The following is a 25,039-nucleotide window of genomic DNA, read 5'->3' as shown; positions in this document are numbered from 1 at the left end:
TTTCCAAATGTTGAACAAGAATTGGCCACTACCCAAAGGAGAGAGCCAGAAGTTCAGAGGTAGATCCTGGGTGGCATCTGACTTTTTCCTTGGCACTTTCAGTGACTTGCAGAAGACCATCAGGACCAAGCAAGAGCTGCTAAAGAAACTGGATAAAGAATGGAGTGAAGCAACTTCTCCAAGGGAAAAGGAAGAAGCGCTCCGAGTGGAAGACCTACAAGGGGACTATCCAGAGGTCAGTGGAAGCAGGGTCAGAGGTGAAGGGAACCAGATAGAAGGGGAACATTCTGCTCCATAAAATGAACTTTTAGTGGCATAGATCAACCTGGACTTTACAGTGAGAATATAGATCAAGAAAAGCAATATATATTATAGCATGTCATTCTAATAGTTTCTTGACAGCATTCTTGTTAAATGCCTTACAGTTCTGCCTATAAAAGGAAACAGCTAATATTGAAGGGATGGTGAGGAATGGGAAAGACAAAACCTTTTGTGAGGGATGCCACCCTAACCAGTCGCTACACTGGAGAAGAGACTCCCACAGTCACTTCCTCCACCTTCTTGAAAGTGGGGTGGGTGGGTGGGGGAGTGCTTCAAATATGGCTTGAACTGCAGGGTATATCTTATGAAAATGGACTTCTGGGGCTGGAGAAGAGAGGTCTGGGGAGGCCGAAATTTGGGAAAGGCCCTGGTGTGCGGGGACTGGAGTACCTAAAGAAGCACGCTTTATTGAAAATGTGTGGGATTCCCCCTTGGCTCTTTGGTCGTGGAACTGTGAAAACCAACCCCCTGCTGCCGAAAAGAGAGGCCTTCACTGTTACCATCTGGAAGAAACAAATCACTGTCTGTCTGATTCCATATGGATCAGATATTCCAGATATTGATGTAAGCAGGAGGAAGATCCTCTGGCTGAGAAGAGATGGGAAATAATATTGCCTACTTAATACTCCACTGCTTTGACTTAAGCTCCCTCCATTAAGGAACCACACCATATATTTGTTCTTGATGTTTCCGCTTCATTTGCCATTACTTAACTTTAAAAATGTTTAATCCTTAAGCCTTCCTCCAGAGAAATGACATCTGAAATACCAAAAAGCAATGAAGAAAACGGCCTTCTCCTGAACCAGTAAGTGTGTGGGGGGAAAGATACCCTGAAATAACTATACGTGTGGTATCTGTGACTATAGGGACAGGAGAGAGGGGAGCGGCTATTAGGCCTCTTTTAAGCAGCAAATCTTGCTCAGATTTTTTTTTTCTTCCTGTTCTTACAGAGTACGACACTACATTTCCACTGAGGGAGCCTCCCTGAAGACAGCAAAGGAATTCTTGGTGTGCCAGACTCGTTCCATGAGAAAAAGGCAGACGGCCTTGAGAGCAGCAAAGCAGCATTGGTATGGTGGTCTCCAGGGAACACCAGCTGTGCAAGACTCAGTCCATTCTCAGGTGTTAGAGGGAGTGCACAGGAACCTGGAAGAGGTGAGTGGTGAGTTAGACAAAGCAAGGCGGTTCTTGAAACCATCAGCCTGGGCTGAACTTTGGAACAACTCACCCTGGCGATGCTAACTTTATTTGGTGCCTGCAGAAAAAGGGATTGAGAAAGAGGGGGAAGGGGCAGGTAGTGGTAGAAAGCTTCCTTTGGGGTTGAGAATACCATCGAAGGGGAAACCACCTGGCTTGCTTTGGACTGTGCCTTGCTGCAGTTTGGCAGCTGGACAAGTGGCCGTGCAGTGAGGAAGGGCTGCCCCTTCTGCCTTTGCAATGAGTCACACTGCAAACCACTTGGGGGGGGGGAGAGGATTGAGCAGGTGGCCCCTTCCTTTCCCACAATGCTTGCATCCCTGCAAGCAGCAGCTCACAGATGAGGAGACACTGTTATTAAGAAGACTTTAACATTGGATAACAGTGGCAGCACACATTTAAATCGGTCTTAACAAAAGTTCCTCGTTTATTGGCTTCTGTTACCGCAGTATGACTTTCTTTCCCCCTAGGAAGGGAGGCAGCTAGATGAAATGAAATCTGCCATGCGGAAAGGGAAGGAACTCCTGAAGAAGAAAGAAGAGAGGCTCAGCCAACTGGAGACCTCTCTTCTGGAAGAGGTAGCTCTGTTGGAGCCAGCCAGGAAGCACCCCAAGTCTTCCTCAATGCCATTGCAGCTGCTTATCCTTGTGGGAAGGAGTAGCGGGAAAGAGCCTCTGAACTGTCAGAGCAGCTTTCGTCCCACTCTTATTTACCACATCTCAGGGTGTGGGGAGGTCCCATTTTACATGTTGTTGTCATATAATCAGCCAGGGCATCTACCTGTCATTTTGCCTATTCAAAATTGATTGAGATCTAACTATGGGATGTGCTTGTAGAAGATGGAGCTGAACAAGGTGGCCTGGGTGCTTCAATCACTGTCTCTGCCAGTAACCCGCAACCCAATTGGGGATCATGCTAATTGCGAACACCTGGCTCTACTGCCGATTTTGGCCTAGTCAAAGAAACTAAGCAAGCTGGCCCTGTCTGGTGATGAGTGGCTGTTGTTTTTTATCCCGAGTTGTTGAGACACAACAGCAAGGAAAACCACTTCTTCTTTACTAGTTTTCTGATGAAGATACAATCAAGGGAGTGGCCTGCAAGAAAATGGTGACTTTTGACCTCAGTGACTCTGAAGACACAAGTAGCCTTATGAGTGCTGATCGGTCTCCTCACAAGAGTAAGTGTTTGGAAGAATGCTAAGACCAGCAACCTACAATCTGTGATTTTACACTCATTTTTGTGAACCTGTTTACCTTTCAGGTGGATACCCTTTCATTCCCATTCAGGCTCAGCTAATCTGCAGCTGCTGAGAATTCTGGCCACACATCTGGAAAGCATTTGGGCTGAAGAAGGGACACACTGTACCCATAGTTCCACTTTTCCTACTTGCCAAAAAGACGTGGCGTGTGTCAGGATTTGTGTTTCCTAACACAAGTGTTGCTATAGAATACATTCCTAAACTTTCACACACCCCTTTACTGCAATCTTAACATACATAACTCTCTTAAAAATCCAAAATGAACACAAATGAACAATGAAAACAATACAGTGAGACTTTGGGAAAGGTGGATCTATCATAATAATGCAACTGAAAGGTTCTTCACCTGTCCCTGGACTGTCTCTCTCTGTACCTTCCTAACCTTAACTGGGAAACCCTGCCGTAGAAGTCCAGTCATTTATTTGTCATCTCCCTTACAGAGTTGCCAGGAGAGACTCCCCCCCCCATAAACTCCCACCAGCAGCCCTATTTTTCCTTGATGATTTTGACAGGGTCTTTTTTCCTCTAGTTTCTCGGTGTGGATGAATAGCGGATTAAATTGGTCTGAATAGCTAACTTTAATCTTCTAGAAAGCTACCGCCCTCTCTCTGCCCCCCCTCCATACCGGAAGCTTTTAATTCCAAATTGTGGCTGGATTTTATTTTTCTGGGTCTGGAGTTTTATTACCTCTGTATTCTTTGTCCAGTAATAATCAATAGTTTTTTCCCTGCCTCCCCTCCCCTTCACAGCAGCTGACTTGAAACCAGATGTCCAGTTTTCTCCCTTTGACAAGATTCAGTATTTGACTGAGTCACTGCAGCGCATCACCAGTGACCTGAACTGTGTCCTTCATCTCCTGAGTACCTTCAACAGCCAGCAGTCTCTCTTAACTTCCACCCAAGGCCGACTGACTCCACTGGCCAGGGATGGAATTCCTCTGACTGCATATACCTCCCTGGCATGTGCCTATTCGGCCACACCATTTGCACCTTCCACTGGACTTCAGTCAGCCTGGTGTAACTCAGGTCCCAGTTCTGCTGCTGTGAGCAGACAGTCTGTGGACAGTCTGCTGATGGAGAAATGGCTCAAGTATTTCCCAGGTGAGAGTGGATTCTTGCCACCATGATTCTTTGATGCCAATTTGAACTCTATTCCTGGTTGAAGGGCTCATGTTTCAGCTGAAATGACCAGCAGAGCTTGTTTCTTCTCCCCCTTTCCCTCACCAAAAATGAGGCATGATTGGTAGATTCCAGAAGCAGGATTTGGATTATTGAGAGTCCGTGTGACACCATAATTTGCAGCTGTGCTAGGAGCTGTTGTCTTGTTTGAGACTTCCTTTCAAAGGATGCCTGAGATTTTCTCTTTTGGGTGCTTTCGTTTTCTATCCCAACAGCATTCTGAGCATTTTCTAAAGATTGTGTTCCCAGTAGTAGGTTTTATTTGGAGCCTGGTACATGGGAAATTTTCTTTACAGATGACCGTCTTTGCTTTTAATTACCAGTGGGGCAAGAGCAGAAATAAAATCATCTTCAATAAAATCATCTTCAAGGACTAACGTAAGATCTACAAGTGAGGATGTTTAAGACTCAGTTATCCTTGGTCCATGGTGTAGAATCCTTTTCTTCAAAAGGTGTGCGAATCAGCAAGCTGATGCTCTTATTTAGTACAGATTTTATGTATAGGTTGGGTGGGTGGGTTGGTTGAACCTGTTGTAGAATGATTTCTCTTATGTGAAAAAGCTGAGAATTTATTTACCTATAAAGTGTGTTCTGTTTATTCACTAGTCAGCAATCCAATTCCATTCCTGATCGATGACTGATCTAAGTTTAAGAATGAGCACTGAGTTGAGCTCTATGATGTAATAGTAGTAAAGAAAACCTTTTAGTTATTGAAAAAATCTTTCCTAAAGGATTCTTTGAAGAACACCCAGTGTCTGAACCAAAATTAATTTGGTTTTCCAAACATGGAGTTTGGGGGATGGAAGCATCTAAAGAAATCTACCCAGCTCTTGGAGACTAGATTTCGAATAAGTAATATGATTTATTAGAAACTTGAAAAATCCAAAGCTCTTGGAATGGATTGATGTCTGATGAAAAATACAACTTGCCTTTAGACTCTGAATGGTTCTAATAATGGAAAGCTCTTTGTTATTTGGTAAATGTAGTCTTTTCTGTTCAGGGAAGTTTCCATTGCCATGTGGTGGGCTCGGTGTTCAAGATGAAAAGCTGGACTCCTTAATAACTGGAGTAACTGGGTAAGTTGAGATCATTGTGTTTTGCCTTACAGCATTGACTATATCAGCTAACATAAAACAAGATCTGTCTCCTAGGGAGTGTTTTAGAGTAGCCATTTTGCAACTTGAAAAATGTTCTCCTCCTCTAGCTCAGGAGAGAGAAGGGATGTCCTCCTCAGATCTGAGGAAGCCAGCAAGATGTTAGAGAGAATTAAGCCTGTTCTGATATCAACAGTGCTCTCAGAAGAGCAAAAACCCTCCCCACAGGCCTCCATGGGTCTCCTGGTTCTTCACCCAACCTGATTAAGGTTGCTGCTTGAACGCAACCAATTTGTCTGCTGCTTGACCACTTTTCCTGGTTGATTCTCCCCACCTCCTGCTTCCCAACAGCGAGCAAGTCTGCCTGTTCCAGTCCCCTCACTTTCAGGGCTCCAAGGCTGAGAAGTCAAACATCCAGCGCATGATTGATGCCAATAAGAAATGGCTGGAGGGTTTCAAGCATGATTGCAAAGGGTATCCTTTTGTCCTGACTAAGTCCCGTAGCTGTTAACTGATATCTCCCACTGCAGCCAGTTCCCAAAAAGGCATTGAGATTGAGAGATGCTGAAAATAATAAGCTGTGTCTATACTGGCCAAGTGCAATAAAACTAATCTGCATTTACAGTTTGTATCCATGGAGGCAGGAGAGGAGTTTAGAACACAGCTGTGGGCTTGGCCTGGCAGGCAGATTGTTTCTTGCCCTTTTCGTTTTCAATCAGATTTGTTCATCAAGCTTCTCATGAAGCTGCAGACAACAAAGCTGTGCATCCTTCCCTTCTCTCACAGCTTTGTATGTTATGTGAAAAAGTAAGAAAAACACCCCACTGAAAGTTTTGACTTTTTCAACATACTTCAATCTATAGATATTTGATCTACAATGTTGATAAAGAGGATATAATATACGTGCATCAGTTACATTTTGTCATCCATTCTGTAATTTAAATAAATATAATTGCAAATTTCCCATGTGCAAAAGTAAGTACACCCCTTGTAATTTTTTTTTTACATATGTGGACTTTATCAATACATTAGCTTGACTCCAACAATATGTAAAGGTTAAAGATGATGTAATTGAACAAAGACACAATGAAAATTTGACTTTGCAATCAGTTATTCATCCAAAAATTAACAGATTTTCTTCAGTGGAAATGGGAAGTGCATCCTTGGCTCTAATAATGGGTATTTCTCCACTTGGCAGAAACCACCTCAAGTAGACATTTTTTATAACTATCTACCAGTCTCTGGCTTTGACTTGGAGGAATTTTTCTCCGCATCTCCATGCAAAATTTGCTCAGCTGTGTGATGCTTGAGGGGTTTCATGCCATGCACAGCTTGCTTTAAATCACCCACAGCATCTCAATTGGATTTAAATCTGAGCTTTGACTTGGCCATTTCAGAACCCTCAATTTCTGGTTTTGTTTTGTGGTTTGTTTGTTTTTTTTTGTTTTTGGCCATGCTGATTTACTAATAGGACAGATAGCATGAGTGGGAGGACTCTATTGTACATTCATAGTTCTTTCGGAGTTTCTCCTGAGTTGTTAGGAGGGATTTGCTTCTGAGTGATTTAGTGGACCCTTTTTTTGTTTCAGGTAAATCCTGATTTTTGGGGTGAGAATCAGATGAATCCTGATTCTCTGAATCCTCCTAATGAAACGTATCCCTCCAATTTGGTCTGTGACCAGCTGCATGGCAATAGAAAGCCCAGGTGTTGTTTTTTTTTTAAAAAAAATCATTTCTAGGGGAGTTCTCTTCCAGGCCTGGCTGTGGTCAGAGTGCTTCCGCCCCTTTCTAGTTTCTGTCGCCATGTCCTTCTGTTTTTCCTTCACTCAAGTTGCCAGAGCTCTCTTGCCGAGTCCTTCGCATTCCTCCAGCAGTGGCTCCGGTTTGGTGCAGCTTGGGCTGGATGAGAACAATCAGATCAAGGTCTACCACTTCTAGATGGACAAAAATCCTGCTTGTCTGCAAAAAGCCTGGCTACCTGTCGAACATCAATATATGATATTATTATCTCTGTACCCAACAGCCTCCACATGTTTTTTTGGGCTGCAGAGATTGATTCTTAGCCATATTTCTCTTGGGAAATTAATTCAAGCCTTTTTGTGGATTTTTCATCCCAGGGAAACGTCATAAATGTAAAAGAGAAAGACGTGTGTGCTGAATGGAGAAAGGTGGCTGGTAGGTTACCTGTCCATACTTAGGAAGCCAGAGAAAGAAAGGGCCCATCTGAAAGACAGGGGCTTGAGGGGCCAACATCTTCTCTCTTGCTCAGCTTCCTCTTTCCACTGTCACCGTTCGCATCTCAGAACCCACTATTCAGGTATGACTGCTGAAGGGGCTGGCAGCGTGCTTCTGCTCCCGCAGCAACTGGGAATATGAACTACAAAATCAGTCTTTGCAGAGGCTGAAGCAGGTCATGAGCAGGTCCAATTCCCCAGGTGCTTCTGGATTCTGGGAGTTCATTTCTACTCCTGGTTTCTGTTTTTCCTAAGGACTCGTGTACCCAACCTGCTGGTATGCTGTCTGGAGCACTGGCACTGTATCCATGGCACTCACTAGGCAGATTCTTTGGTGCTCCCAGCAACACCAGAAGGTAAACAGAGATTTGGGGTAAATTAGATCAGGCAATGGCCCAATGTACTCTTCCTTGAAAGTGGTTGGTATATCCTTTGATTAAGCTGCCAGAAGAAAGCTAAATTTTTCAACAACCTCCCCTCCCCCACCTCTGTTTTCAAGTGGACCGCTGATCTCGGGTTGCTTTTCAAACAATGATCACCATGTGTCTAAACAGACAGCAGAAACCATCCTCCCCAAGGGCTGGTGCTACAAGTGGCCTCAGGCCTCTCCGTTGTGGGGCAGATCTCTCCCTCTGGGTAGTCCACAGCAACTTTTCTCCTGTCCTTGTTTGTACCAGGACTGGAAGGACTTGTTTTATTGGCCTTCCAATAAATGAAATGCATATTATAGCAGAGGACTGGTGGTGTGCATCCTTCAGCTATTAACTGTATTTTTAAATTCTGATTAAATGTATTCTTTTCTACATCTTTCATGGCTTTGTTGCTTTTTCCCTGCTGCAGTCAGGAAGATTTTTTTTACAGACAGATTCTAAAATGGCTCACATTTGCATCGCTTCATCTGGTCCCAACGTTATTTTGTGAGTTGCTCCATTCCTTAATCAAGGCAGAGGCAATCATGGAGATTGCTAGGAGAAAAGTGTGTCTCTCTTTGGATACCCAGCAGATCAGCTTCAGCCAGATTTTTCTGGTGGCCTTTTGTAATCGGAATGTAAATGGTAGAGATTCTATGCTGAGCAGAAGTCCTGTGCCTTCTGCTCCATGCCTAATCCTTGCCCTCCCCTTTCCCTCTCCCCTGGTGGGCACCATTGGAAGGTGACCTGCCTCGGCATCATGAATGAAGATGAAAGGTTCCGAAACGGGGAGGCCGTTGAGTGAGCGCTGCTAGCATCAGGCAGCCCCGTCTCTGCTGAAGGCTGGCTGTGAAGTTCCATCCCATGCTGGGAGCATTCTGGTAAATCCGTCCCTTTGATCAGAAGCAGAGGGAGGAGGGAGTTCGCTTGCATCCTCTTATTAGGGAATGATGGAATTAGCTGTGTGACATTACAGGGCAAAGGACTCAATAACCCACCTCCCTTCTCAGGAAGTAAATCACTCTGAGACATTTGCACAAAGTTGTACAGCATTGTATATTATATCTCAGCAATACAAGCGGCTGATAGGCTGGGAGGCTATGGACTTTTAATTTCTATGCCAGTCTTCAGGTCTTTGTATTGACATGCCACCAGCTTGTTTCCCATCCCAGCCCTCTGCTTAGAAGGTTACCACCATGTCTTGCATGGTGGCAGCTTCCAGTGTGGCCATCTAATTGGCTGCTGCATTTGTCTTTACTCGTGGCACCTACAGTAAACAGTTCACTTGCTCAGACAAAGGCCATCCAGGAGGGAAAACGAATTCTCTAGTGATGGACTTGCTGCCCTCTGCTAGGCAAGGTGGAGCATTGCCCGGTCTGAAACTCTCCTTGCCAACCAGGGGAGCTGATGCAAGGTCTCTCCCCACCTGAACCTGCCCTACTAAACCCATTTGAGGGGTTCTAACAACTGGAAGCTTTGTTTGCCGGTAAGAAAAAAATAGTGGCCTACTGTCTCTCCCTGTCTGACAATTCCTATTTTATTGACTGTGCTAAGGAAAGGAAAATGGCATTTTAAAAGGTTTTATTAGACATTACAGCTTTTAAATAGCTGTGATGCCTAAGAGATGTATATATAAAATAATGATCTGCTTAATATCTGACATTTCCTAGAATAGCTTAATTCATGTTAAAACAGAGGATGTGAATTGCAAGGGCTCTGAAATAGGATTCCAGAATTTATTCTTTCAAAGCTGCCTCTGCCATCTGCATCACAGCTTCCTGTTTGTTCTTGGAGATCAGCCTATACCAAACAAAGGACTCTCGTGTTATAGAAACATAACTTTTATTGCACACTGCGCTGGCTTTTTTTTTAAATAGAAAAAAGTATTAGGCAGATGCAACTGGAAGCAAATCCCATAGTTTACCAAACAGTAAAACAACATGCAGTGTCTCCCAAAGGGGTCTTTAAAAAAAAAAAAAGTCTGCATGGTGAGGGCAATAGGATGAGAAAGAGCGTGTGCCCAGCAGAATTCAGCACTCTCTTCCACAACACTAAAAGGAGAGCAGGGCTTCTTCCATAAAAGAAATTCCTGCAAATGCTCGGAGCCCTCGTGACTTCCCCCCCAATTCTGGAGAAGAGAAAAATAGTTTCATTTATACAAAAACAAAAAATCCATTCTGTACAAGAGCTCCACTTAATTCCAGTATAAATGACTTGGAGAAAGAACCACATCTGTCCTTCCTACCCACTCTAGACCAGCGTATAGGATTTGGAGTAGGCACCAGTTCCCTGCTTCTGTGGCCTCCCTACGCCAGATGTGCTCATTTCTAATAATGAGTCTTTGGACCCCCCAATTTTGCTATGCGTAGGCAAGCGTGGCTCAGCAGCAGGACCCGGGCTAGGTTCAGGGGCCGGGGCAGGAGCAACAGTGGGAGCAGCAAGAGGGGCACCACTGGCTGAGCCTGGCATGGCAAGAGTTCTCTGAGGTAAGGTGGTGGCTGCAGTTGCGTGTGGTGCAGCCGAGGCTTTGCCGCTGGCATCTAAAGTCAAGTGTCTTGCTTGTGTGTGATAGGTTCGAGCCAGATTTCGTATGGAGGCTTCCCGGGGTGGCACTACAGGACAAGGGTCTTGAAGGTCTGGCTTGCGGAAGAACGTTTCAGATTTCATATACAAAGGCAGGTTGCAGTAGTCACCTGTAAAAGGTAGAAAAGGTGAGCAGAGGTTACTCAAGTATAAATGGGATGCAACAGGACCAGAGAAAAAATTCATCCAGTCCACTGAAAACAAGCAACTCCTTCAGGGAAAAGGCAAAGCAGGTGAAAGAAGTCTAAAGATCCAGCCCACTCTGCGACTGGCAAGCATCAGCACTCCCTCCCCGCATCCCCTTCAGACCGCCAGCAAGCATTACCATCCCCGTTTCTAAAGCTCTCAGACTGGCTCTGACTACCTAACTTGAAGATTGGTTGCTCTTCCCTGTACAGAGTGCCTCCCATTCCACTATCCAAGCTCATTCAAACACTTTATGGGAAGACTGTCCTGAGCTGCCTCATGAAGAGCTGCAATCAAGAGCTCTTGATTTAGCACAGTGGCTAAAGTGCAGCATTGGAGGCAGACTGCCCACAACCTGGAGTTCGATCCTGACTGGCTCAAAGTTGACTCAGCCTTCCATCCTTCCAAGGTCAGTAAAATGAGGATCCAGATTGTTGGGGGCAGTATGCTGACATTGTAAACTACCCAGAGTGTGCTGTAAAGCGTTATGGGGCAGTATACAAGCCTAAATGCTGTCGCTATTTGGGGCTGAGCTCTTCATTTGGGGCACCAAAAGGCAGCAGCTGCATCATAGCTCACTTTTATTTGCTCGGTGAGGGATAGGCACAGCTACACCCTTGCCACGGTCACTGTCTTGTGGTTTGGGAGGAGAGGCTGTGAAGCGGCAGATGCCTGGCTCAGAGGGAGTGCTCATGGAAGTCATGCTGTCAGCATTCTCATTGGTGCCAGTGGTCATCTGGTCAGAGGAGCTGTCAGAAATGAAGCACTCTGTGATTTCAAACTTGGCATGCTGCAGCTGCTCCTCTAACTTGGCATGCTCATAAGCCCGAGCCAACTCTTCATAAGTGGATGAGGCACTCTCTGTGGACACCATGCTGTTTCGGCCTTTGTCTGTGGAAACAAGAGGGAGACAATGCAAACCCTGCCAGGACAACCTGCAAGCCAGTTAATTGCTCTCCCACTCTCCTTTGCTAAGCAGAAACAGCTGGGAATGCATGAAGACAGTTCCTGCACTTCCTAACTCTGGAGCCAAAGAAGAGACATGGTGGAGATATTATCTCAGAGTCTTTGAAGATCTGGGCAGGAACAAACAAAGTCAAGTTCAATCCTGATAAGAAATGAGTGGATGCGACATTGGAAGCTAGTGGTATCCCATCTTTTTTTCTGGACAGAGTCATGCTCCCTAAGCCCCAAATGTTTCAGAAATAAAGAGATCCTCTTGGATTTGCACATCTGCTCAAGGGGTAGAAGGCAGCTGTGGCTAGGAAAGTTTTTGTGCAACTCCATCTTGCATGTTAGTAACAACACTTTCTGGATAAGAAGTTATCTGTTCACAGCTACTTATTTCTTCATCACCTCTTGATTTAACTCCTGCAATGAGCTCTCCCAGAAGCTTCTATCTGTTCACTAAGCTCCAAAAGAAAGGATACCCTTTCAACCCCACAATAAGGCACCATGACAGATGGATGGCTTTTCCTTTGCTGCCCCTCTCCTGGTCCTGCACCTGAATTCAGATCGTGAACAAGCTGCTGGTGTTCAGAAGAGTTACTTAGATCTGACTATTCTGTCAAGTCTTTGATGTATGATAGAAGTTGTAAGTGACATTCCTTGGTGTGATGATGCATGAAAGGGGGTAGTAGCTATTAGTAAAATTAGCCTGGTTTATGTTATAATTTTTGTTGTTTTTAATTTAATGTGTTATTTTGTGGAACCATTTAAGAATCTAGTTTCTCTATATGCATATAAATTAAAATAAGCAAATAAAACCTCCGCAAAATATGCGGAAAGAAGATTTTTATCTCTTGGAAGTTCTGGGGTGGCAGGCCACAACAAACTGCAGCTGGATTTGGAAGGCTGTGTTTCGTGGCTGTAACTCAACTCACCTGTGTCCTGGGACAAACTAGCACTGAAACTGTCACTTTCAGTCACTGTGATGCCATGCTGGGAGCCAACTGCTCTCCAGTCAGAGGCCAGAGTCCGTGCTGGCGTGGAGGCCTGGCACTTGGTGAGAGTCCACTGGCTGGAGTATCTGTTCCGGGTACTGTGTGTAGATTTCACACTTTTCCTTGAAACAGGATCTGCAAAAGAAAATGGCTGCCTTTCTGCCTTTGGAAGGAGAAATAAGAACTGTGTAGATTGGACCTTATGAGGCTGGGCTGAAATCTGCCTCATGCAGTTGCTGTAGTAGTTTCTTACCAACAGGTACATTTTTACGTCAGCGATGCCTTGTATCTAAAATGTTTTTTTGTAGATCATTCTCTCTCCCGTGTCATGTGCAGTGTATGAGATGGAACATGACACGGATCAAAACACAGACCAAGCCTGGACCTAGAAGCCCCATTCTATGGCCAGAGGCAGCAAACCAAACACAAAACCATTGGTGTGTGAGGACAGGAGCCCTGACAAGACGGGGGATAGGAAAGTGCTGAGCAGCTGGAGAAGATGAACCAGTCAGGGAAGAGTGGGGCAGCTATGGGGCTGACTGGAGTGCTACCTGTGGGCTTGAGCAAGGCACACAGGAGATAAAGCAGGCCCTGGCATGCAGGTCAGGTAGAACCATCAGAGGGCAGAGAAGGGCCAGACAAACTAGTGTCATTAGATCCCTTTAAATTTTGGGGAGGCAAGACCTGAAATCACTAAAAGCCACATGCCAAACTGCAATACATTTATTTTGCAGATAAAGGGCATAAATGGTCAAGTTCTCACAACCTCACCGTTCCAGCACTGTCAGTTTAGGTTAACATAGACACACGATTCAAAGCCTCTTATCAGAGCTGGTTACTGTGAGAAATGAAACCTTAGTAGAATCAGAGAATTTGGCTACAAGTAGGGCCAAGGGTCCCCCAGAGACCTCTTCCCTCCCTCCATGCCTAGTGATCGTCTGCCTTCAGAGGCATTTGCTTTAAAGCGTCTCTGCTTGGGCAAAGACCTCTGATCTTTTTCCTGCTGGGGCCAGAGTGGAAGATTGTCTGCAGTGCTTACTTGTGCCAGGGCGGATGTCAGACATATCAATCAAAGGCCCCGTGTTCTGGATCAGTGCTGGATGGTGTAGTGACACCCCTGTGCAGAAGGTCTGTGGATTGACAGTCTGGTTGAATTCTGGGTCAGAGACTGGGACTGTTGCTTTGTCATCTCCTATGGGAAATAAATTTGGATAATGACATCCCACCCTGGGATGGCTAAGAAGCAATAACCCCCACTTTGGCCCCTCCTGCAAGAGAAGTCCACAGAGTTGGAGTGTGTCCCTTTATGTTCTTAGAGCCTCATTGGGGGTAGATAGGAAGACCAACGCATGCAATTGGCCACACCCAAAATGCTTGCCAGGAGTCCCAAAACACTATTCAACCCAGTTGATCTGGGAAGGAGAGAACCCAGACTCCACCTAGGACTGTAGTCATATCTGCACGAAAAGCGACCCCATTCCCAGAGCCAGGGAGAGTAATTGGACAAGGGCAAAACGCAAAGGAGGCAGCTGTGGGGATAAGGCCAGTCCCCTAAACTGGGAGGTGAAGCAAAGCCGCTCACCAATCTGCTTGATCCCCTCCTTGTCCTCAATGAGCAGCTGAACCCGGGGGATGTCGATGTGCAGCCGAGGGCCTTGGGGAGGACCCTTCACGGGCGTGTCAAAGCTACGATTATTCTTACTGCAAAGGAGAAGAAGGAGACAATTGGGACTGGAGGTTGTCTGTATCCACTCTGCATTGAAATGCTAACCAACAAGATTTGAATGTGGTTACCTACCTGATGAGCATTTCAGCCAAACTCTTGGCATCTGCAAGGGAAAGAGCAGAGTGGCCTGAATGGGGGCAGCAGAAGCAGCAGCCCTCTGCCCCAGCTGCTCTTGTGCAGCTTGAATCAGGCCGCGAGGTCACCTCTCTATGGGGAGCTAAGGCTAAAGGAAAGATCAAAGAGGGGTGCATGCCTATGCAGGTAGCCCTCGACTTACCAGTGTTCCTTTAGTGACGACAGCACCGAAAAAGTGACTTACGACTAGCACTTGTACTTATGACTGTCGCAGCATCCCTACAATCACCTGATTGCAATTTGGGTGCTTGGCAACTGACAGTTGCAGCTCCCACGCCCACCACTGGTGTCCTTCCCAAACAGCTTCTGACAAGCAAAGTCAATGGGGAAGCTGGCAGGGAAGGTTGCAAATCATGATCACATGATGTCCGAGTAGTGATTGCAGCAAAAGAGACTGTAAAGCCAGGTGTTGTCCTCTGAGGCCTCACTTAAAGGCTGCGCCCCTTAACCATGAATTTTCAAGTCAAGTGGTTGTAAGTCAAGGACTATCTGTACCGCCAGCTCTAATGAGGGTCCTATCCTGCAGCACCCACCTTTCTTCCACCAGCCCTACCTACATAGGCAGCTGCAGGGACCGAATCCTCTAGAGGGGAAAGCCAGATTGATACCTGCTCAGGCTCATCTAGCCCTGGGGTTTCTCTCCTGGCTGTTGAAAAGGGATTCCCAAGAACCAAACATTCACCTCGCAAACGCTTCAGACGCTTCTCCTTCCGCTTCTTTCGAACGACAAAGAGCAACGCCACACCAAGTGTGGCCAAGATGACAGGGCAAGCGATGGTGAAAAGCTTCTTGACATCATCTCCTTCTCCTTGTGCAGACTTAATAGGCGGAATAGTGCCTGTGCAGAAGAAGCATCAAAGCACAATCTGTGCACCTCCTGAAAAAGCCCGACCCACAGGGAACGGGGCCTTCTAAACCCCCCCAGCCAATCCACACTCACTGCCATCGTAGTCCAGGGTGGCGAACTGCAGAGTCTCATTGCCACAGCCGGCACTGTTGCATGCTTTCATGCGCAGCTCATACCAAGTGGCTTCGTGCAAGTCAGTCAGAAAGACTTCACTGGAATAATTGGCTCGCAGGCTCTGCCAAGCCCAGGTGCTTTTGGGCCGGAACTCCAGGACGATGGCTACAATGGGGCAGCCCCCATTGTTCCAGCCTTGCAGGCTCAGCCTGGCATGGGTGGAGTTGATGTGGGTGAACAGATGTTGGTCCTTATTGAAAGATGGTTCTACAAGGAGAAGGAAGCAGGTGAGCTTGGGCAGAATAGAATAGAGCAGTTTGCCAGGTTCTGGAAAGAGGCACCAAGGATTTCTTTCATGACGTATGTTCCCTTAAAGTGTACTGCCTAACCCGCTAACCAATAAAATGTAGAGCACACACATTAAGTATCATCATCATCATCATCATCATCATCATCAATTTAGGCACTACAAAACCCAGAGCTCCCAATATGCTTTCCATGAGCTGTCTGCCACCACAGTAGCACAGCCTGGGCAGGTGCTCCCTTCAGCCAGGCTCCTCAGGCAGCTGCCCTTTCCCAACTGTGCAATGGCAGATGATCTGCTGCAGAGACCCTTCCCCACAAAGGATCAGCTCCCCCCTCTAAAAAGGGGTTAATTAATTTCCCTCTTCCCTCCCCCAAAAATATTGAATTAATATTTCTTGAGTTGCAGGCTGCACAGCATCCATATCCATTGCTAGCTATATAAAAATTTAAAATATTAGTAATAGAAGTTCAAATGTTCAAAATATCTCCAGAAAAGAAGGAAAAATGGGGAGAGATAGGGGGCTATCTAAATGCTTTTTCTAATTTTCTTGGTTTGGGGAAAGCAAGGTTTGTTTTTTTCTACAGACAAACTCACGGCAGAATTTAAAGGGAAAAGTGTTCATGATTCTTCCATAAGGATCCTGTATTCATTAGGAGGCCTCCTTAATACAAGGAAATTTGCAGTGGGCTTTGATCCTAAATGGTCTAGCTAAGATCTGCACCAAGCTTGCAATCAACTTGATGGGTGTAATATTTCAATTAGGCTTCAGGTGATGTACTTCTCTCTGGCATTCCTGAAATTGACAAACCTTTGAAACCTTTGAGAGTGACTGCAAACCATTATAATAAACTTGTCTGCCTTGTTTAAAACGAGCTCCTTACAAGGCCAGGGTGAAATATTCCCACAGAAGGCTGTTCCTCCTTCAGATGAGTTCCAGGCCAGAAGAAAGTCAGGATGGACAACGTTTTTATGCATAATTTGTTAAAACGTGTGTGGGAACCACAATTTCCCTCTCTGAAGTCTTTCCTTCCCAATTAACTCCAACTCTAAGAAAGCCTCTCGGTCTTCCTCAGGACAAATCCCAACGTCCACTTTGCAAGACTTCCTTCCTTCCTTCCTTCCTTCCTCCGGGCCAGAGGCTCCCAGCTGCTGCCTCTGCCTGGCTCCTCCCCCAGCCCCAGGCACCAGTCACCTCTGCCGTGGGTCTTGGCCTCAATGATCTCACTGATGCGGCCAGCTCCAACGCTGTTCTTGGCTGCCAGCTTCAACTTGTACCAGGTCCCGCATTTCAGGCTGCCCAGCTTGAAGGAGCGCTCTGCGGAAGCAATTAACACGTCCTTCCACTCCTCACTATTATCCACTGAGTACTGGAGCACAAAGCCTGCAGAGGTGCAGAAAAGGGAGCACTTTGGAGAAGGGGAGTCCATGCAGCAGGAGCCTCTGCCATCTCCTCCCCCCGCCCTCCAGTTCATGCCAGCAGCTCAGGCTTAAGTCCCTGAAGCCCCCCCCCATACCCCAGGACAGCTGGGGGGTCTCCTCCAAAGAAAGAAACCGCAAAACTTCCATTGGGTGCCCAGCCTTCTAGACAACCATCTCAATAAGCAAAGCCAAACAAAAAGATGCACGCTTTCTCAGGGCCCATCTGTGCATGTCATCAAGGAGGAGTGTGGCTCCTACACGTGTGCTTGTGCCAGAGAGGGAGGGGGTTCCATTCAGGCTGCCACCCCCTCCCCCCCCAGCCATGAAGTAGAAAATGGCTCCTTCAGTTATGCTCTTCCATGCCCATCCTTTTTCCAGCTATCTTCCTGCTCCTCTGCTTGCTCCTCTTGGAAGTCACAACCCCCCCCCCTGCCCCCAACCAAGCAATGAATCAGTCCAGGCAGAGGATTCTACCCCCACTGCAGCACTTCTGGCTGTTTCTGGCTGTTTCAATTAAAAGGAAACACATCCACAAATGCTGCTGGCTAGGGAGACTGCCTTGTAATTAATTCCATAAGTTTAATTAATTGCGATGTGAAGACTCCCTTCACTTCTTCTTCTGGGGCTGCCATTGTTTCCCTGAGGGCACTGAAGCGGATGAACAAGGCGGCACTGGCACACAGCTTCATGCCAGGAATCAGGCCGAGACTGGGGAAATGCATCTCGGAATCTCCACTGATTTTGGCCTAATCTTCCACCAGCTGCTACCTTTCAACCCTACCAAACTAAGCCCTGTTGTGAAATAAAAATGGAGAATAGGATCTTCCTCCTCCTCCTCCTCCCTAAACAAGCTGGTTGGGAGGTACAAAGAATCTGAGCTCAGGTAAGAAGGAACTGCCTGACCTGCTCTGCCTTTGCTAAATAAGCTGCAGTCAGAACTATTTGGAGCTTACACAGACACACAACCTCAGATGAAGCTCTAAGGAGTCTTTCACAGAGCCAAGGAACCATTTAGTGCTCCTCAAAAGAATGCCTTCACCCAATACCACCTTCCCTTGCTAAATCTTTGGCCACAGCAACATGAGGCAGCTGCGCCCAGAAGACCAAGAGCCCACCCTGCAGAAAAAAGGCCCAAACCCAGAGAAGGAAGGGGAGACAGAATTGGGGAGACATTCAGGAATAGCCAAGCTTTGTCTATCTATCCAGCAAGTGCAGCCACCCTCCCTCAACTTGCCTCGGATGGAGCTGCCACCATTGTCACCAGGGATCCAGGCCAAGGTGATAGATGAAGCCGAAGTCTTGGACACCATCAGCCGGGGCTGGTCTGGAGGGACTGAAAGGGAAGGCCATTTGGGTCAGCTTCCTTGTCACCCGGCTCCTCCACATTCAGCTGTAAGAGTTCATCAAGCTGGGCACTCTGGGGCAGGGAAGTTAGGCAGGCCTTTGTCCTAGACAAAATCCCCCCCGGGGTGGGGGAGGGGAGTTCCTTCTGATAGCTCACCTTGCACCAGCAAGTTGACAATGATGGTATCAAATCCCCAGGTATTTGTGGCAGTGCAAGTGTAATACCCCGAGTCTTCTGCTTTCACAGAACGCAGAATCAGGGTGCCATTGGATTGGATCTGACGGTGACCATCCAAAATGACCGGAATAGCTGAATCATCACTGCAAAAGAAAACCTCAACATTAGAAAGGCATGGTCTGGCCAGAGACCTTCCAAGCCCCTCCCCCCTTGGCAAAAAATACCTGTCTTTAGTCCACTTCATAGCTGGGAGAGGATCCCCCACTGAACTGCATGGCAGTCGTACATCTTTCATCCAAGGGGTGGTAACTGTGCCCCCAAATGAGATGATCTTGGCTGGAGCTGCAAAAGATGGGGAGGGTGACATGGTGAGGGGTCCACAGCAGCTGAGCTGCCAGGCGCTCCCCATTCCACTGCCAAACCTTTTCCAGCAGGCTCAATGGTGACTTTCTCGCTCATGTTGCCCCGCCCTGCAGAGGTGACAGCGGCAACCCAGAGCAGGTACTGTTGCCCACGGTTCAGGTGTGCAATGCGATAGAACAGCTGCTCTGGACTTGTTTCATATTCGCTGGGAGCCTGCAGGAGAACCGAAGGAGAACAGGCCTGCAGCTGGATCAGACTGCTTTCCTGCTTGCCCAGTGGAGGCCTCTCGGGAGCCCACGTACCCCAACAGCTGCCACCTATAGGCCTGTGGCCCTGGAGGCAGCATTAGCAGCCTGCACTAGCAACTCCTGAGCCATTGCTAAATTTGCCTTTCTTGGGTTTAGGGGCCCTCGATATACACCTTCATTTCCTTCTTGATCTGTCCAAAATCTCAGTAACTTGGCCTCCCTGAAACTCCCTTGCTTTCTGGTCTTAGGAGAAAGGCTTTTCCCTAAGAGCTTTCCTCAACTTCTACAAGATTTCATACATTTGTGCAGATAGGTTATTCTTTCTACAATGGATCAAATTTATTATTTACTCTCCATTTCTTCAAGCTAGACAGATACTTTTGGATTTCTTCAGTGCCTGTTTCTGTTTTAAGCAAAAAAATAGGGGCAACTTCACTTTTGACCTCTAACTTGGGCTCTTTTATAAACAAGTTAAATAGCCCCAATCTCTGCTGTTTACAAGAACCTAAAGGGGAAAATAACTCAGACCTCAGCTCTGAGGTCCTGGACCTCACCCTGTCTCTTGGGCAATCAGAACACAAGGTTTACATTGGCCTGGAGCTGACAGATGCTACCTAGTTGTTTGTTTGTCGCCCTATTACAATTCACAACTCCCAGCATGCCCTGTTTCTGACTCTTGCAAGACAGATCTGGGCAAGAAGAGGAAATGCCTGTTCAAGAGAGGCTTCAGGCTGCTGGGACTTGCACTGATTGCTGATTTGACAGACCGTCCAGGTTGCCTGGCTGGACCACTTTTAAACTGTAGCCCGAGGCACATCCCCGTGGAACCAGCCAGGCAGGCCCCCCGCAGAGCCCTCAGGTTCTCAGCATCTGGGCTCCTCTCTGGGGTCAGGAGGAAGGGAGGCTCTCCCTTCCCCCTCCCTGGGGAAGTCTTACATTCCAGATGCAAGGCTGCCATAACTTCCCAGAGCTGCCACCTGTGGGCACATGCGACTGCCTGGGAAGCTCCATCAGGGCCAATGCCAAGCCTGACTGGCAGACAAATATCTCACCTCTGTGCCCAAACAGTTTTGGTTTGGCATGCTTGGAACATGGACTGATAGATCCACAGGCAGAATACTTCAATATAACCAATGTTTAAATATGCAAGCATAAATATTGCATTGCATGCACAATTTTAAGCCAAATGGCAGCCTTGACAAGATGCCAAGGAAACAATATCAGATCCCAGCAGCTTCACCAGTTGCTTTGATGAAAAGATTATGTTGCCCTGGAAACGAAGGGCTCAGATGTTAAAATGAACTGCAGAAAGCGATTTTGATAAGCAAATGTTGTCCCCGCCCTCCTTTCCAAGCTAACAGAGCCTGAATGTTCCCAGGAAGCTTTGGGGGCCAACTAAGGTCTGGGCTGCATCCATTTCTGTGTTGCTGCTGCCACTGGTGCAACTACACGAGATGGAACAAAAGAGCCCGTGTCCTGCAAGGACCAGAAGTAGCAACCGACCAGAGGGGCAGCAGCCTGTTCTGTAGAAGATGCTTCTGTTGTATTTATTTATTTGTTTGTTTGTTTATTACAAGATGGGTCACGGCCTCCTAAAAACGGTGAAATGATGATACACAAGAATTGTAAAATCATATTCATATTGCAATAAATAAAATTTGAAATCAGTATTACCAGGACATCTGCCTTGAAGTCTCTATAGGAGGAGACCATCTTCACAGCCTTTCTAGGGACAATAGGGAGCATCCTAAGCTCAGGTGGAAAGCTATTTCACAGTGAAGCTTTTACAACTAAAAGCTCTAACTCTAGCATGTAATCATGTGGCCCTACTTCTCTAACATGGGGGGGGGAGGGCTGCAACCTGGCCTGCTGGCACTGGGGGCTTCTACTTGCAGCCAGCAGTTTTGAATGCAATCTGAGCCTGAACCACGAAGGACTTTACAAGTAATCACCACCAAACTGAATTGGCCTAGAGACAAACTAACAACTGGGACAGCTTTCACAATATTGGTATTAGTCAACAATAACGGATTTCCCCTGTTGGTATGTGGGCAGCTGCCTTTTGCATCAACCATAACTTCTAAATGATCTTCAAGGTAGCCTTCATGATTATAGTAGTCCAAATGCCAGAAGATAATGGCATGAGTCACTGTTGACAAAGCCCTCTGCTCCAAAAGAGGCCACAAGTAGCACCTCAGCTGAAGCTGGGACAAGGTTCTCCTGGCCACAGCCTTTATCTGCTCATTCAGGTCTAGGAGAACCTCAGACTGTCCACTTGCTCCTTCAGGGGAATGCAAGAGATGGAATCTAGAAACAGAGGGCTTCACCTTTCTGCAATCTGTTTCCTCCCTGCAAAGATGGAGTCAGGATGTCTCTGCATCTCCTGCTCAACTGGAGACAGGGAATGGGTAGCTAATGAGACCTCACCCTACCTACATGTTAACAAAAATGGTTGAGAGGCTCTCCATGTTAGAGTGGCTCCTTCCCACCAACCAAACCTAGAGGTCAAGAAAGAGGAGAGGCACTGTCAAAGACTATTACTAATTTCCAGACAAATGGCACTGGATGCTGCTGAGAACTCTAGAAGGACCACTGTTCTTCCTGGTCCTGCTACAGGTCACCCACAAGAGTAAACAATGCAACTTGTGTCCCCTATCCAGGCGTGAGCACAATCTAGAATCCATATCCACTTCATCCCAGGGCCCTAATACCTTCTTCTACAAAGAAGGGCAAGTTTGGGCTGGAAGCAGATGCTCACTTAATAGCAATATCATTCCCACTTTCAAAAAGGCATTTGTCATTTCTCCAGTTCCTCATATCATCCTCTCCTGGCATCTCTGAAAAGCCAGGCGGGACAAGGAGCTAGCCTACATATGGCAAAGATCATCCCACAGAAAACCTTGTCAACCTTCTTGGGGGTTCATGGTTCAAATGAATTTCTCGTGATTTTGCAAGGCACAGATTGCTGCATCTCATTGGTCGTTGTCCAGTTCAAGAAGCTATGAGTGATTTTATCTTCAATGTGACTAACTAAAAAAGGTTGTCGTGGCTTGAAGGTACTTCTTCAAAACCCAACACAGTTGAGATAACCTCAACCAGCTGCTGGTGCATTAAGGACATGGAAGTAGTCATGCTTCAATTAAGCTTGAGGTCAAATTATCTGCCAAATCACTAGGAAATTCCCAAAACATGCTTGAAAATCAGCAAGATCTATAGAGGCCTAAGACAGACCATCCTAACTGATCCTACCCTCTGCAGCTACCAAAGTAGGAGCCTAAACCGAGGGGCAGCCATCCTATTGTGCAGGAAGGGAAGCACTTTTTTTCTCTCTAAAGCCTTTCCTGTAGATCAGCACACCAGCCTCAGTCCATTCTATGGCAGGGAGCTCAGAGCAGAACCTGCCAAAAACTCTCTCCTAATTTGCATCCAGCTCTTTAGCAAAAGCCAAGGCCATCTTAGAGAACACAGAAACCCTGGAGGGGACCATTGGACCTCTACCTTTGACTGGCAAGGCCAAGCAAATGGATAGATTACAGTGTTTCTCAACCTTGACCATTTTAAGGCATGTGGACTTCAACTCCCAGAATTCCACAGCCAGCATGCCTTAAAATGGTCAAGGTTGAGAAACTCTGTGCTAGAAGGACAATGTTGTCTGGGTGCCCTTAACTCTCTACCCTCCTCTCAGACTGACCCGAGGGAAGGGCTGCCCGATGCAGCAGGTGAAATCCTCCTCATTGGAAAAGGCATATCTCAAATAGATGATTCTGCCAAGGTAAATTTTAACTCATGAATGCCATTTATCCTTGACTTTTACTGGTGTGTTGTTAAATGCCGTGTTTTAAATATAGATTTGTGCATTATTGGGGTTAGCTACTAAGCACGATTTAAGTTAAATTAGTAAATAAATGCTGGCTATTTAAATCTATTTCTGCTTTGTAAAATAAGCAATGATACATTTGTCAGCCTGTAAGTTATGGAATGTGGTGAAAGAGAAACAATGGCGGGGAGGAGGGAGAGAAAACCTCGCGGGACAAAGGTCTGATCCACTATTGTATTGTTCTTTCCTACCCCATCCTAGTGTCCAAAATAGACTGAGATGATCCACCGAACTGCAGGCTGCTTCTGGCAGCTCCTGATTACAACCCGGGCTGAGGATCCCCAGGGTAAAGCTACCTGAGGCCAGTCCTCTCTTCAGGGGACAGACAAGGCTTGGCAACCTGCTGGCTTAGTAGCCAGGCAACTATGGCGCGCCCACTCTCCCAGGAGCCCCATCACAGCTGCTCACCGGTTGGCCAGAGCCTGGGCTGGAGCAGAAAATGGTATACTTCCGGATAACCCCATTAGGTTTTGAGGGTGGCAACCAAGATACCACAACGCTGCTGGCAGAGGAAGGCACCGCTTTGATCCCGGCAGGAGGACCAGGAACTGCAAGAGGAAAGAAGAGGCATGATTCTCAAGGCCTGTCTAGGTGGGCCGCACTGCAGCCATGCTGTTGCAGGAAGGAAGGAGCACAACTCACTGCAGTGCCCTGCTGGGAGTGAGGGGGGAAGGAACAGTCCTCTTCTTTTACCCCAGTTGTGCCAGCCACCAAAGGTCTCACTGGCAGGACACCAGTGTCTCCCTTTAGAGCAACTTCTGCCATTAGAGGGAAAGTCCTGGCAGCAGCTTGCTTCCAGCCCAGTCTGCTTCTGACAGATTCTTGATCAACCGAGACAAGCTGAGCAAGGGTTCAAGGAAGTGGGGCTCCAGCAGAATGTTCTCTTGCCATGCATGGAAGGCTGCTGGAAGGGATCAGCTGGCCAGCCCACACTTGGGAATGCTGCCATTCAGGTGGGCTTCACCTGGGTGTCCCCAGTACCAATCCAGCCCACCATTCAAATCATGTCACAGCTAGAAAGGAATCCCAGTTCCTTCTGGCTGCTCTTCACCAGCCTCTACAGTTCCCCCACCCCTGAACCACTAGAGCGGAACCCAGGTGAAGCATCCCTTTCCAGCTCTGAGATGGACCAAAAAGGCAGGCTGGCCAAAGCCAGCATGTGATCCAGAGGCTGTTTTCTGGTTCTTCGATGGGTTGCTCTCCCCGTATGGACTCTGAGTCCCTTCCGCCCTGCAGGTCTTTGTCCTTCCAAGCCTTCTGGCACCCTGGCTTTTCTAGGGCCTCTGTTTCTGTCCTGCTGTCCGAAAGATGCCCTGTCTCCTCCCAGGAGGGACATCAGAGGTCCAGCCACAAGAGAAACAAGCCAAGCCCACTGACTGCAGCGAGGCAGGCCACATAACTGAGATAAGTGGGGTAAAAAACTCTGGAGTTTCCCCAACTCCAGAGGGAGGGAGGAAAAGAGGAGAAGCGAAGCCCCAAACCACCAGAGTGGGCCCTATGGAGCCATAGTACAGCAGAATCATCCACACCCCAAAGAGGACATCTGTCCCCTGTACAGAAGCTGTGGGAGAGCTCTACACAGGCCAAGGAACAGGAACACACTATCCAGCTTCATAGAGCTCAGCTGCAGGCACTCACTGTCTTCTTTAGTCTGGATGTGGAGGACGTTGCTGCGGACCCCATCACCTGCCTGGGTGTAGGCCAGGACCTGCACGCTGTAGTTGGTGAACTTCTCCATGCCCCGCAGCTCTGCTCGCTCCCGAGTGGTGGTGACATTCTGCATCTCCCCCCACTCTGTTCAGGAAGCAAGAACACTCCGTGCAGAGGCAGGTAAGGCTCCCGCTGCCCTCTGCAGCCTCCCAACTCAGCCTGCCATAGCTTGATTTGCCTAGCAAGCCTCCAGCACAGAAGTGGGGAAAGAGCTTGGGGATCTGGCTGAAGGCTGCCCCAAGGCTCACAAATGGGACAGAGCTGCCACTTGCTACCCAGCAGGTGGACAAAGCCAGGACACAGTACAGTGGCAGTACCCTGCCCCGCCACCTTCAGCTTGCTTCCCCCCACCCCCATAGGACACAAG

General features: G+C 47.3%; 2 protein-coding genes across 14 annotated transcripts in view; one reads left to right on the top strand and one right to left on the bottom strand.

Moving 5' to 3' along the window:
• The window catches only part of CEP164 (centrosomal protein 164), a 29,521-nt gene extending 21,432 nt beyond the window's left edge, over window positions 1-8,089 (top strand). For 2 of the 7 annotated variants that reach the window (XM_039341817.1, XM_039341818.1), the window contains exons 17-25: window positions 103-235; window positions 1,059-1,126; window positions 1,272-1,476; window positions 1,989-2,096; window positions 2,581-2,695; window positions 3,526-3,876; window positions 4,955-5,030; window positions 5,400-5,522; window positions 6,887-8,089. In XM_039341817.1, the coding sequence (XP_039197751.1) occupies window positions 103-235; window positions 1,059-1,126; window positions 1,272-1,476; window positions 1,989-2,096; window positions 2,581-2,695; window positions 3,526-3,876; window positions 4,955-5,030; window positions 5,400-5,522; window positions 6,887-6,986 (1,279 nt within the window). In that variant the 3' untranslated portion in view covers window positions 6,987-8,089. The other 5 variants (XR_005556485.1, XR_005556484.1, XM_039341819.1 and 2 more) reach the window with 5 other exon arrangements.
• Window positions 8,090-8,173: 84 nt separating this feature from the next.
• The window catches only part of DSCAML1 (DS cell adhesion molecule like 1), a 107,500-nt gene continuing 90,634 nt past the window's right edge, over window positions 8,174-25,039 (bottom strand). For 5 of the 7 annotated variants that reach the window (XM_039341811.1, XM_039341809.1, XM_039341813.1 and 2 more), the window contains 15 exons: window positions 24,601-24,756; window positions 23,371-23,510; window positions 18,897-19,077; window positions 18,699-18,816; window positions 18,454-18,617; window positions 18,187-18,285; window positions 16,726-16,914; window positions 15,206-15,493; window positions 14,948-15,103; window positions 14,203-14,233; window positions 13,987-14,105; window positions 13,444-13,596; window positions 12,345-12,539; window positions 11,041-11,352; window positions 8,174-10,385 (listed from right to left, as the gene is read on the bottom strand). In XM_039341811.1, the coding sequence (XP_039197745.1) occupies window positions 9,943-10,385; window positions 11,041-11,352; window positions 12,345-12,539; window positions 13,444-13,596; window positions 13,987-14,105; window positions 14,203-14,233; window positions 14,948-15,103; window positions 15,206-15,493; window positions 16,726-16,914; window positions 18,187-18,285; window positions 18,454-18,617; window positions 18,699-18,816; window positions 18,897-19,077; window positions 23,371-23,510; window positions 24,601-24,756 (2,744 nt within the window). In that variant the 3' untranslated portion in view covers window positions 8,174-9,942. Of the gene's footprint in view, window positions 10,386-11,040; window positions 11,353-12,344; window positions 12,540-13,443; window positions 13,597-13,986; window positions 14,106-14,202; window positions 14,234-14,947; window positions 15,104-15,205; window positions 15,494-16,725; window positions 16,915-18,186; window positions 18,286-18,453; window positions 18,618-18,698; window positions 18,817-18,896; window positions 19,078-23,370; window positions 23,511-24,600; window positions 24,757-25,039 lie in introns of those variants that run through there. The other 2 variants (XM_039341810.1, XR_005556482.1) reach the window with 2 other exon arrangements.

This window comes from Crotalus tigris, unplaced genomic scaffold (assembly GCF_016545835.1).
Source record: "Crotalus tigris isolate CLP2741 ecotype Arizona unplaced genomic scaffold, ASM1654583v1 scf7180000017771.5222438, whole genome shotgun sequence".
Lineage (NCBI taxonomy): Eukaryota > Metazoa > Chordata > Lepidosauria > Squamata > Viperidae > Crotalus > Crotalus tigris.
The sequence above is the reverse complement of the archived record's forward strand: the minus strand, read 5'-3'. Positions and strand labels throughout refer to the sequence as shown.